General features: G+C 42.6%; 1 protein-coding gene and 1 long non-coding RNA gene across 5 annotated transcripts in view; one reads left to right on the top strand and one right to left on the bottom strand.

Annotated features, from left to right (window-relative positions):
* The window catches only part of LOC126336694 (huntingtin-interacting protein 1-like), a 462,476-nt gene that overhangs the window by 417,523 nt on the left and 32,670 nt on the right, over positions 1–12,283 (bottom strand). Inside the window, exon 1 of one of the 4 annotated variants that reach the window (XM_050000677.1) lies at positions 11,718–11,819. The exons of 2 other annotated variants lie outside the window; for them this stretch is intronic. In XM_050000677.1, coding sequence (XP_049856634.1) covers positions 11,718–11,753 — 36 coding nt within the window. In that variant the 5' untranslated portion in view covers positions 11,754–11,819. Of the gene's footprint in view, positions 1–11,717; positions 11,820–12,283 lie in introns of those variants that run through there. One more of the 4 variants, XM_050000669.1, reaches the window with a different exon arrangement.
* The window catches only part of LOC126336733 (uncharacterized), a 100,967-nt gene continuing 100,623 nt past the window's right edge, over positions 11,940–12,283 (top strand). The window contains exon 1 of the long non-coding RNA XR_007564990.1: positions 11,940–11,997. This is a non-coding gene — a long non-coding RNA (uncharacterized LOC126336733). The remainder of the gene's footprint in view (positions 11,998–12,283) is intronic.

Consider the following 12,283-nt stretch of genomic DNA (forward strand, 5'->3'; position numbering starts at 1 on the left):
GCTTTTTATCTTCAAGTCTATCACTTTATACGCAAAGAATGAGGTATTAGCGGATGTCAAGTTTAAAGGGCAGGTTGTAATTCGCGCTTGCATAGCTCAGACGATAGAGCACTTGCTCCCGAAAGGCAACGGTCCCAGGTTGAGTCCCGCTCCGGCACACACTTTTCATCTGTCAGGAACCTTCAAATCAGCGCACACTCCGCTGCGAACTGTAAACACATTCTGGATCTTCAGTCAAAGTTAATAAAAATGCTGCACAGGAACTACCTTCGCCAATATATTAATGTTTTTAATGGGCTAACATCTCGCATAGTCCTCTTCAAAAATAATATAATCTATACACTTTGCTATTAGTAACTTTTGGGGATATCAATTAATGGACAGTGAGTTTTGGCAAAATTGGAAACAAAATATCGTCCACATTAACATAAGAAATAAAACGTCAAGTTTTTACTAATTTCTTAAACAGACAGTTCAAAATGATTGTTAGTTTCCTACACTAGTCTCCACGTAGTAGAAGAAACGAACTTTTGTCAAAGACATTTTGTATCTGAACAGATGCGCAACTCCTGAACATTTTTTTGACAGAAACAAATTGACGTAAATATAAGCAACAATATGCTGTTCTAGTGAAAAACTAAGTTTTGATAATTACATACAGCTAAAAATATGGGAAGACGTTACCATTATTACTTTAGTTCTTTACTAATTATTACGGAACCTCCGCTTTTTTTATGAAACCGCAATGGTTGCACATTGTTTGTGTTTCAATTTTTATCTTTCGCTACCTATTTCAAAGCGATAGATTGCTCTTCAGGGTTTACAACATCAGTAGTAAAGTCTTAAGATGGAGTTTTAGATATGAAACACACAAAGGCAAACGCAACGAAAAACACGGAATTTAATCCATTAACCAAATAGCTCTAACATTGTTTTTTTAGAAGAGTCACTCGAGACGTTTTCAATTTACAGGGTGTTTCAAAAATGACCGCTATATTTGAAACGGCAATAAAAACTAAACGAGCAGCGATAGAAATACACCGTTTGTTGCAATATGCTTGGGACAATAGTACATTTTCAGGTGGACAAACTTTCGAAATTACAGTAGTTACAATTTTCAACAACAGATGGCGCTGCAAGTGATGTGAAAGATATAGAAGACAACGCAGTCTGTGGGTGCGCCAGTCTGTACGTCGTCTTTCTGCTGTAAGCGTGTGCTGTTCACAAAGTGCAAGTGTGCTGTGGACAACATGGTTTATTCCTTAGAACAGAGGATTTTTCTGGTGTTGGAGTTCCACCGCCTAGAACACAGTGTTGTTGCAACAAGACGAAGTTTTCAACGGAGGTTTAATGTAACCAAAGGACCGAAAATCGATACAATAAAGGATCTGTTTGAAAAATTTCAACAGACTGGGAACGTGACGGATGAACGTGCTGGAAAGCTAGGGCGACCGTGTACGGCAACCACAGAGGGCAACGCGCAGCTAGTGCAGCAGGTGATCCAACAGCGGCCTCGGGTTTCCGTTCGCCGTGTTGCAGCTGCGGTCCAAACGACGCCAACGTCCACGTATCGTCTCATACGCCATAGTTTACACCTCTATCCATACAAAATTCAAACGCGGAAAACCCTCAGCGCCGCTACCATTGCTGCACGAGACACATTCGCTAACGATATAGTGCACAGGATTGATGACGGCGATATGCATGTGGGCAGCATTTGGTTTACTGACGAAGCTTGTTTTTACCTGGACAGCTTCGTCAATAAACAGAACTGGCACATATGGGGAACCGAAAAGCCCCATGTTGCAGTCCCATCGTCCCTGCATCCTCAAAAAGTACTGGTCTGGGCCGCCATTTCTTCCAAAGGAAACATTGACCCATTTTTCAGATCCGAAACGATTACTGCACCACGCTATCTGGACATTCTTTGTGAATTTGTGGCGGTACAAACTGCCTTAGGCGACACTGCGAACACCTCGTGGTTTATGCAAGACTGTGCCCGGCCACATCGCACGGCTGCCGTCTAATTTCCTGAATGAATATTTCGATGATCGTGTGATTGCTTTGGGCTATCCGAAATATACAGGAGGCGGCGTGGATTGCCCTCCCTATTCGTCAGACATGAACCCCTGTGACTTCTTTCTGTGGGGCCACTTGAAAGACCACGTGTACCGCCAGAATCCAGAAACAATTGAACAGCTGAAGCAGTACATCTCATCTGTATGTGAAGCCATTCCGCCAGACACGTTGTCAAAAGTTTCGGGTAATTTCATTCAGAGACTACGCCATATTATTGCTACGCATGGTGGATATGTGGAAAATATCGTGCTATAGAGTTTCCCAGATCGCAGCGCTATCTGTTGTTGACAATTGTGACTACTGTAATTTCGAAAGTTAGTTTGCCTGAAAATGTACTGTTGTCCCAAGCATATTGCAACAACGGTGTATTTCTATCGCTGCTCGTTTAGTTTGTACAGCCGTTTCAAATATACCGGTCATTTTTGAAACAACCTGTACTTTAAAATTATATGGTATGCCGACAAGTTTGCTAGTAATTGATTGTTATTCAGCTACGTATCGTTAACTACATTTCTGCAAATCGAGCGTAACACAGAGCACATATGCTGGTTCCTTGCCTCATCTAACTTCCCTTATTTCTCATATCTGCTCGACACCCTAGTCTCTGCACACTGTAGGCAACGGCGGTCATCTTGTTGGAAGCGTTTGTAAAATTCATTGTACGCTTACAATAAAGCTCTGATAGGTACGCCGTTTACAAGCTCTCCCGTTATTTAGTAATTTAAAAATTTATTGCCAATTGCCTTTTTTGTGGTCCTTAAGAAAGGAAGTTTTGATTGCAGGGGCGGATGTTTGCGTTGAGCGGATCGCCGTGCTAGTCCTAGGAGTATTTTGCGCTGTTATCTGCAGCCTGGTAGGAGAATGACCCCCTCTGTGTTGCCAACACAAGCGGCCCTTGTCGACACCACACACTCTTAATAAACGGCAGTTTCCTTCACGTTGAGGCGCTCTAAAGAGGCCCTTCAAAATACGGAAACTCTAAACAAATTCTAAATGTAACCGTGTGGTTGCGAGAGATGCCGAAACAGTATACTCAAAAAAAGTTTATTTTAGAGTCAACTGCGCTACAGAAATGATGATTAGTTTCCATTGAATATACGGGCCATCTTCAATTAAAAAAAAACACTTCTCTGAATAATAAAAAAGGAGAAATCATTTACAGAACTCTGACATTCTAGCAATACCTGAATTTTGACAACCGATGATCGGTGAAATATTGTAGATGGAAGTGATCAGTTTGGAGTTATAAAAGAGAAACTCAAACATTTACTGGCCTCTAGTGAAGGAACGCAAACTTGACAGTTTATTAATTTATAGACAAGACATGTACGAATGTCATCCTTTGTCAAACTTAAGATATTTTTACCATCGTGATGGTCAGCACCAGCACCTTAATCATAGAGGTGTGGTTTGTCAAAAGAAAGTAAATGTTCAAATGTGTGGCAGTTCCTAAGAGGCCAAACATAGAGCTTAGGCAAACCACATCTCCAAGAAAATCAAACAGACGCAACAAAGGAATCTCAGAAAACATAAAATGCCAATGTTTTTTGCTTCTGCAGTTAATTTTAATCATTTAATTTGAACAAAGGTTTACTTTTTGGCCAGTTCATACTAGAAACTACTGACTCATATCTTCCTTCCCATCACCTACACCTCTATCGGTAATCTCTCACTAGTATGCCTCTGATATATCAGAATTCCTCTGCTTTATAACTGAAGACTTTACTTTTACCCGCAATATTTTCATAGCTTATTAGTTGTGAACAAAAATGGCTCTGAGAACTATGGATCAGTTGTGAACACTGAGGTGTTATTAGAACGTAGTTTTCTTTTCACAGGTGCATGATCAAAATTTGTTATCAGCTATTTATCATGCAACCGAGATGTAAAAACAAACTTTTCTATTCGCGTCTGTTTCCTATCTTCTATCTTTTTACCAGTCAACAACCACCCTATTTCCAATATCCGTGCAGCACTCACATAAAAAGTATCAAGTCCGGATATAATTAGTCCACGAAAGACGAGGGGGAAATGTAGTGATTTACCGGCAATATGTGGAGTAGCTGTGACGAACAACGAGCAAGGGGTAGCACGAATGCATGGCGACACTGTGCACTCAAATAGCTGCTGGAAATTTAGCACAAGATTTACTACTAATCAAACAGTTCTCAATTCCGTTTAGTGGCTCCTAGATATTATAACCCGCTACATTCTTTTCAGCAGAAAATCAACGAGTCGTTGAGATGAGTACCGCCGAGTGCCAACTCACGCTACCTCTGTACTATTTTGATCGGCAAGCTATATTAAGATGATAGCTACATACGCCAACAAAGTGGGTACTTTCCTGTTACTCTAATGCAGAATGGTGTCTCTGCCACTTTCATTCAGTAGCCTTCAAGCTTCACACGCGTTAGTGTTCATAAATTCTCTGTGGCTCTTTTCCGACACTTTAAAGATGCATATCTGCACTGTATGTTCGGCGCAGTAAAACTACTTATCAGACGGCGAAGGACGTCAAAATTATCTAAAATTCCTTGTTAAACCTATACCGCGTCTGAATATTCAATTCAGATTCAAATGCTACGACTACATAAACGTCTCACTGGTAGCCACTATCATCTTGTAATGTGGCTTGTTGAGCGCCGTATTTTCACCTAATTTGCAAAGCAGTTGTTTGAACAATGACAAAGGAAAGACTTACTAGTCACATCCCACGATTATCTGTATCGCATTAACACACACACACACACACACACACACACACACACACACACACACACACACACACTTTACCTCCAGAGATAAGATAATACTGACGCTTCTGCGCCAGCCGTAAATCCAACGGACTGAGTGTCTTTTTAATGTTATCGGAAATTACAATCACCTCACATTTTCCCGCTGTTTATCTACCTACATTATCTCTCCCAGCTATCTCAGGCTACATGCACCTTTAGCTGACGTCAGTATGAATACATGAAATACGAGCGGGCACTTTGTATTCGCTGATCGTTTGAAGTTATGGGACAATCAGCAGAATGTTCTTTCGTCCCTAAATTAGAAAGCCGATTTTCTTATCTTTACTCTGGCACATCAGCAATACATCGAAATTAATAAATCCCAAGACAATCTGTTGGGCGGAAGACAATGGATTTTTCCTTGGTGCGAAGATTCGGCCTCAAGATAGCAACTAAAAGGCTACTTGAGTGAGATGATGCGGTTCAAACGTCTGGGAAGCTGACAACGGCACGAAGAGCCCTGTTCTGACGCTATGTCCCTTCATAATCCAACCGAATGATTCCATGAGCAAAGAAAGGCTGGTGAGTACCGAATGGCCCGTACTGTCTACTTCATGTAGTTGGTAGACACTGTCGTATATGAGCTGTTAACACCGATGAGCTACGTTCGATCCCCGACACTTTACATAAATTTTCCTCGGAATAGACAGGAATGGGGCCCCACTAGCCCTCAAAGACAACGACGTACAAGAAGGGCTCTGATTCCGAAAGCCCAAATGACGGACGAAAGATCGGTGTTTCAAACAAATGACCCTCAGTACTGTGCTTGTGTGGTGACAAATCTGTTGACAGTGAGGGGTGTGGCCCCTGGACCAGATTTGGAGTTCCTTTTCGCCAACTTACGTGGTAGTCTGTCACCCGTGCACGGGAAATCTTACTCTCTATTAACATTCTGTGCTTAGCATAGACGTATGAATAACCACTCGTGTGTACGTGGTTCAAGCCTGACGTTTACGTACATCGACAGCACTATCTACCATGTGTCATTCTTTCGTCACAATAGGAACCGAGCAGATCCCCGCCCTCAGTAGACACCAATAGAATAGCCTTACGAGTGCAAAAAACTGTTGCTATTAGTTTTCTTATGGACATTTAGTTTGAATTTTTTGCAATTCATATTCTCTATCAGTCCATCTAATTTTCAACACATTACTACAGCAGCACACACACATCGATCTCCGATTCCTTTCATTGCCGCTTTTCCCACAGTCACAGGTTCACTACCACGCCATTCTGTGCTGCGAGAGTACATTCTCAGAAATACGAGTACGTTCCTCATATTGAGGCCCACGTTAATGTTAGTCGACCGCTTCTGCCCAGAAATGCCCGCCTTGTCGATGTTAGTCTTCGATTCGTCCATCATTTGTTATTTTACTTCCAAGGTAGCATAGCTCCAACACTTCGTCTGCTTCTTGGTAACCAATTTTGATGCTAAATTTATCGCTAATCTCGTTTCTGCTACACCTAATTACTTTCATCTTTCTTCGGTACTAATTTGACTTAATTCCTTTCAACAGGTCTTGTAATTCTGCTGCACTTTCACTGAGGATAGTGATATAACCAGGGAATTTTATCACTGGTACCCTTTCACACAAAATTTTAATCCCACTCTCGGATCACCTTTTATTTCCGTCATTGCTTCTTTGATATACAGAGTGAACAGTAGGCAGCGAAATACTACGTCGCTGTTGAATACGCTTTTTACTCCGAGTACTTGGCTCCTGCTCTTTCACTCTTGTTGTCCCCCGTTGGTTCTTGTACACATCCCATATTACACGTCTTTCCTTGAAGCTTATTCCTAATTTTCTCAGAATTTTGGAAATCTTTCAGAATTTTACATTGTCGAATAATTTTTCTAGAGAGAGAAAACCATCAACGTATCTTCATTTTATTTAAGTACTGCTTCCACTATCCCGCACAATGCCAAAACTGCCACTGGCGCTTTTACTTTTCCGAAGTTTTACACTATTCTAGGCATGAACTTTGACGATGAGACGTTGAGGTGACTTTGCGATAATTCTCGCACTCATCTGCCCTGCTACATTCGGGATTGTGTAAATGACATTTTTCAAAAAGTCTGATGTTATGTCTCCAGCCTCACAGACTCTACAGACTAACGTGAATAGCAAAGTTGTACACCTTGTATATATAAAAACACCTTCACACGTGCAAGTCACCCAAGTATCCGCTTCCTGTGAGTAAGGTACGACCTTTGAAGACGATCTTACAATTCCTCACCCGAGGCAGATTTCGGGAGATCCGCATCCAAAATCGTCACAGAACCGTCTCTACCTTTGATTTAAGGCTTCCACTCGGTTCCAGACCAGAGGACCGTTATCGAATCTGCTGACAATGCTACAAAATTCTAGCTAGCTCCGCTTCGTATACGCACGAAAGGCTACATTTGTACATTAAGACAGACAGCTGCATGTAGGAACCGACGATGGGTTCTGGAGTCAGGCCGGGTCTACCCAGTGCGATCAATCGCTGCCGCCGTAGCCGCACCCACATCTGTAACGAGATGATGCTTGGTCTGTGGGGCGCTCAATTGCGTGATTATCAACGCCCGTACAAATTCCCAACCATTGCTCAGTCCAATCTCGCCACTTTCATGAATGATAATGAAACGATGAGGACAACACTAACATCCAGTCACCTCGAGGCAGGCGAAAATCTCTTACCCCGCCGGGAATCGAACCCGGGACCCCGTACTCATCTGTAACGAGAGCCTAGGTAAGAACGAGGTGTACATTGGCCTTCGTTCCCCCAATGGCTTCCGATACCGACATAACGCTGGAGCTCCCAGTAATGAACAAACTCACCCTGCGCGCTTGTTCGGACCTTTAATGAACATTGGCTCCCAACTAACGAGGCACTCCGTACTGGCTCACATGCACTTTAAGCAGCGGGTGATACCTCAAGCCCTTTAAGTCGTAAAGAGAGCCGTGCGGACATCCACTTCCGCCTTCTGCCCAGATTCAGGTCGCCACTACTGCTCTCTGTTCATCGTCAAGCTAATGTCAGGTACCATACAGGCTACACTACACGTGTCAGAGATGCTGAGAAATCGTCTCAGGTATTCCACCGCAGGCCTGGGCAGCAGCCTGAGACCCGTCGACTTAGCCAACAAAGCATCCAGCATTTTACAGACAGTGGTCGATTTCCCTCACATGCGTACACAACAGGTGTAGTTACTACCCACCTTTAATCAATGTTCGTCTCTACTACCAGGAATTTAACACTAAACCAAGCCGTCTCTGGATGTTCCGCAATTTCTCATTTTTACGGAAATCTCAAGTCAGTTCACACTATGCAAGTGAACTAAAATTTATTCAAAAGCTTACAGTAAGTTAGCATACACTAGTCAAAGCAAAATAAATACAATTAACTTTCTCGCAGAAGCACGTCAGAAGAACAACTAATCCCATGAACAGAAGAACTACTACTGCTGTTGATCGTTTCCTAGATTCCATGGTCATGGACAGAATCAAGAGAAAATGGAAAGATAACCTTTAAATTCGGGGCAAGTCGAAGGGTGTAACGCAAGAAGAAGAACATTAAACATTTCACATCACTTTCGCGCATTTATTTCATTCATTGCTGTATAATCGTACACTTCCTTCGGTAGACTGTAAAATTCAGCAGGTTTCAATTTTCGGTCATTTAGAAATTGAATAAAATATCTAACCCGACAGTCAGCAACACGTAAGCTCCCACAGCCAATTTAAAAGTATCACAAAATGCAGAGCAAGAACTCGGTTCGACTGGGCACAGCGACAAGCACTCGAAGACACCATTCGATCTCCGATATAAGCCCCGAAATCAATGTGCATAGCGGGAATCCGTCTTTGGGATTACCGTCGTGTGGCCATGTGTTAGTCGGATTGAGGCGTCGTCCTCTGGATTTTTATTTTCATTTCTTCGCGCAATGCCTGCCTCGCTGATCCATCACCGGAGCCCACGCAGCGCCAACATCCTGCTCTGTATTTCGTCTTCAGTCTCAGGTCGCGAAGAGAACCATTCCGCGGCGACTGGTCAATGACGACCTCTTGCTTCCTGACAAAATAAACCGACAGCTGTAGGAGATAACTTATCAACAGTCACTACCCAAGTAGTCTGTGGCACTGTGCCAGATCCACGGTCCAGCCTCCGAGCCGAAATTGCGTAATCAGACTTTAAAAGTCTAGTGCTTCATCGCTCGCACGGCGTACTTTGGATCTAGCGAAGAGGAAAATGTCCTCAACCAAAGCGTATACTTCACTGATATTTTTAATTCACAGTTTATCTAATTCCTGGATCCGCTATGTTAACAACCGTACCGTAGTGCCAACAAGAATTCCAAAATGTTTAGCAGCTACACCGACGTACGAAACTATGATTTGAAAAACTACGATTTGAGAAGATGTAAGATCTCATTATCGCTGTCCGTCTGATGTGACAAGCCTTAATGTAATTAAATGTAGTCTAACGTTAGTACGTATCTAAGGTGGAAAAATAAATGTTAAACGATGTCTCACGGCTCACTGTTCTATCCACAATGTGCACGCGTATAATGCGGAAAATACGGTCACCACGAACATTACTATACTTCGACACGCACTATTGACTAGTGTAATCTTCCTATTACTATTCGTTTGGTCCACTGGATGTCATTGCTGGTAGCTGCTGACTGTACTGAGCGGTGTAAGGCGAATGTGAACTCATTTATTGCTCGTTCGGTGTTCTAGTAAGGATGAGGTTTGTGGCATACTGGAAAATTGTACTTTAGTATGCAAGTTCGGGTGGAAGTATGTTTCTATAGTAATGCAGAGAGGAAAAGGGTTACACTGTGCGTTGTAAATGTACATTACACATTTTTGACATCTTCGGAAATGCCATTTTCGGCTTTGTTACGTTGATTTGAAAATGGGTTCTGGGTCGAAACTACTCATCGAATGGAAAATAAAATACTTGCAATCTGGACTGCTTTTTCGTTCTATTGATTAACATAAGTTGCTGACTGATGCTACTTCAGCATGCTGGAAGTTCGTAAACCATTAAGTGTCCTCGTTGTTTGGGATGGACATGTCGGTCTGAAATGAATAAAACACGCACTACTGCTTGAAGTGCAATGGAAAGTGCTGCAATTTAAGTCCTCTGACGCAAAAGCTCACAAAATGTGTCGAATCCAATATTCTAAAAGCGTCTTTTACCTAAAATATGAGCATGGGGATCCTGTAAATGCAACATCTGAACCACAGACATTTCTTTAAAAAATTATTTATGCTTCGTTTCAAATGAGCACGTGAAGCCTTAGGAACGAACTGTTTTTTCTTGCAATTTGACAAGAGTATGTTTATATCTTGCTGTGAAAAGCACGTTATGCCACAGACGGATTGGAATTACAGCACTTTTCTGAAATCCTAAGCGCACCTATCTCAGAATTCAACTGCGGAATGTGCGGGAGGGCATTTTTTATTTACATAAATTATCGACTAGACGTTTTCGTAATAATTTCACGTCGTCTGTTGTCGATGTGCTTTTTTTAAGGTTCAAATGGCTCTAAGCACTACGTGACTTAACATCTGAGGTCATCAGTCGCCTAGACTTAGAACTACTTAAACCTAACTAACCTAAGGATACCACACAAAGCCATGACCGAGGCATGATTCGAGCCTGCGACCGTAGCAGCAACGCGATTCCGGACTGAAGCGACTAGAACCACTCGGTCACAGCGGCCGGCTTTTATTACGGAGACGAACATGTAAAAATATAAGAATAGATACAAGAAAGTTATTTGTTGTTATTAGAATTACAGAGTACATTCATTAAACGTATAGAAGCAGGGATTATAGCTGAAGGAACAGACTGAATATATCAATCGACTCCTTTGATGACTAATTCTGTAAATGCTCAGTAGTGTGAGAATCCACCGTCTTCCAACGACAAGATTCAGTTTCTACCACCCACCACAAAATAGTCCGCCGTAAGGTGTTAAATTACTTGGAACAAATTTAACTTTTACATTTATTTTGCATTACTAAACAGTTTCGACCCATGATCGTTTTCAACCGCAGCTATCCAACATCAAGAAATCAATAAAATTTCAAAGAGCTGAAACATTGTAACATAACAAATGTTGTAATTACTAAGACCTAGGTGTAATATCGATGACGGGTGTATCACACGCAAAATCGATTCTTGTTACGTGGGAACAGGAATTTGTTCCTCCCACACTGAATTTTCTTGCACATAACTACCACGTAAAAGCGAGTTTTACTACTGCGTGGTCGGACTGGTCAATGTGCTGGCACACACATTATCGATGTACAAAGAGCCAGCTACATCATTTGTAACTTAACGATGCAAATCTAATTACTTATTTGTCGACATTGGATATTACAGCTGAGAATGAAAATGGTCACAGGCTGAAAGACGCAATAATGAATGTTAGAATAAATTAAGGTGTCAATGGCCAATAAAATGATTCAGAGCTCCAGACAAAAACATCGATGGTGGGATCCGAATATGAGGAAACGAATAAATTGTTGTTTCCTTGATATTCAACAGAAGTGGATCGACTGAGGGCGTGAATGGTAGTCGAAATGGAAGTAATTTAGTACGGGAAACAGGTGAGCCGAATCTTCGAAATTTGTGAATATCCTGAAATGCTACCGTCAGGTCGTATTTTACCTTTCAACGCACTCAGTTTCGTAGCGTTCTGCTTTCTGCTGAGTACAATACTCTTGAGTGACAGGCGAGCGCACTGAAGCTTGGTGGGAGAAGCAGCAGCGCGCAAGGGTTTCGCTCGGGGAAGAAGCGAAGGTACGGTTCGAGCAGAAACGAAGTGCACAGTGTACTCACATATTGGTGGTATTGCTTGTCCGTCATCAGCGGCATGGTGATGACTGACGAACCGACGGAGCGTGGCACAGACTCTACGGAGGGGCGACCACGGCTGAGCGACTGGCCTGCTGGTTCCTACGGCTTCACCACCACGTCGCTAATCAGATAAGGGCACCGCCGCGCGTCCGATAACGCAGTTAGCGATGGCCAATAGCCCACACCTACGGCCGTCCCATCTCCGGCAGTGCGTTCTGCGCCGCAGTCCGTACCGATACTGTAGCCGGCAGTCACCAGCGCGGTATGTACGCTCTGCTCCTATCTCTAGCAAGACGATTTTGTGTGTAATTTGTGAATATGATTAAAAAAGTGCCGCACATCTCACTAAGCGATACAGTAGTGATGGAAACTAAAGTGGTACGAGAGCTATGTAACCAATCACGGAAAGAAGTGGCTTAGATATGATCCAATGAAGAGCGGCGCGTTTCATCACGGTTTCGTGTACAATTATTCTTCCCAAGCACCATTCGTAAGTGGAGAAGGATGGGGAGGAGGAAGCAGTGATGTAAGAAGTACCTTCCGCCATA

This window comes from Schistocerca gregaria, chromosome 1 (genome assembly GCF_023897955.1).
Source record: "Schistocerca gregaria isolate iqSchGreg1 chromosome 1, iqSchGreg1.2, whole genome shotgun sequence".
Classification (NCBI taxonomy): Eukaryota; Metazoa; Arthropoda; class Insecta; order Orthoptera; family Acrididae; genus Schistocerca; species Schistocerca gregaria.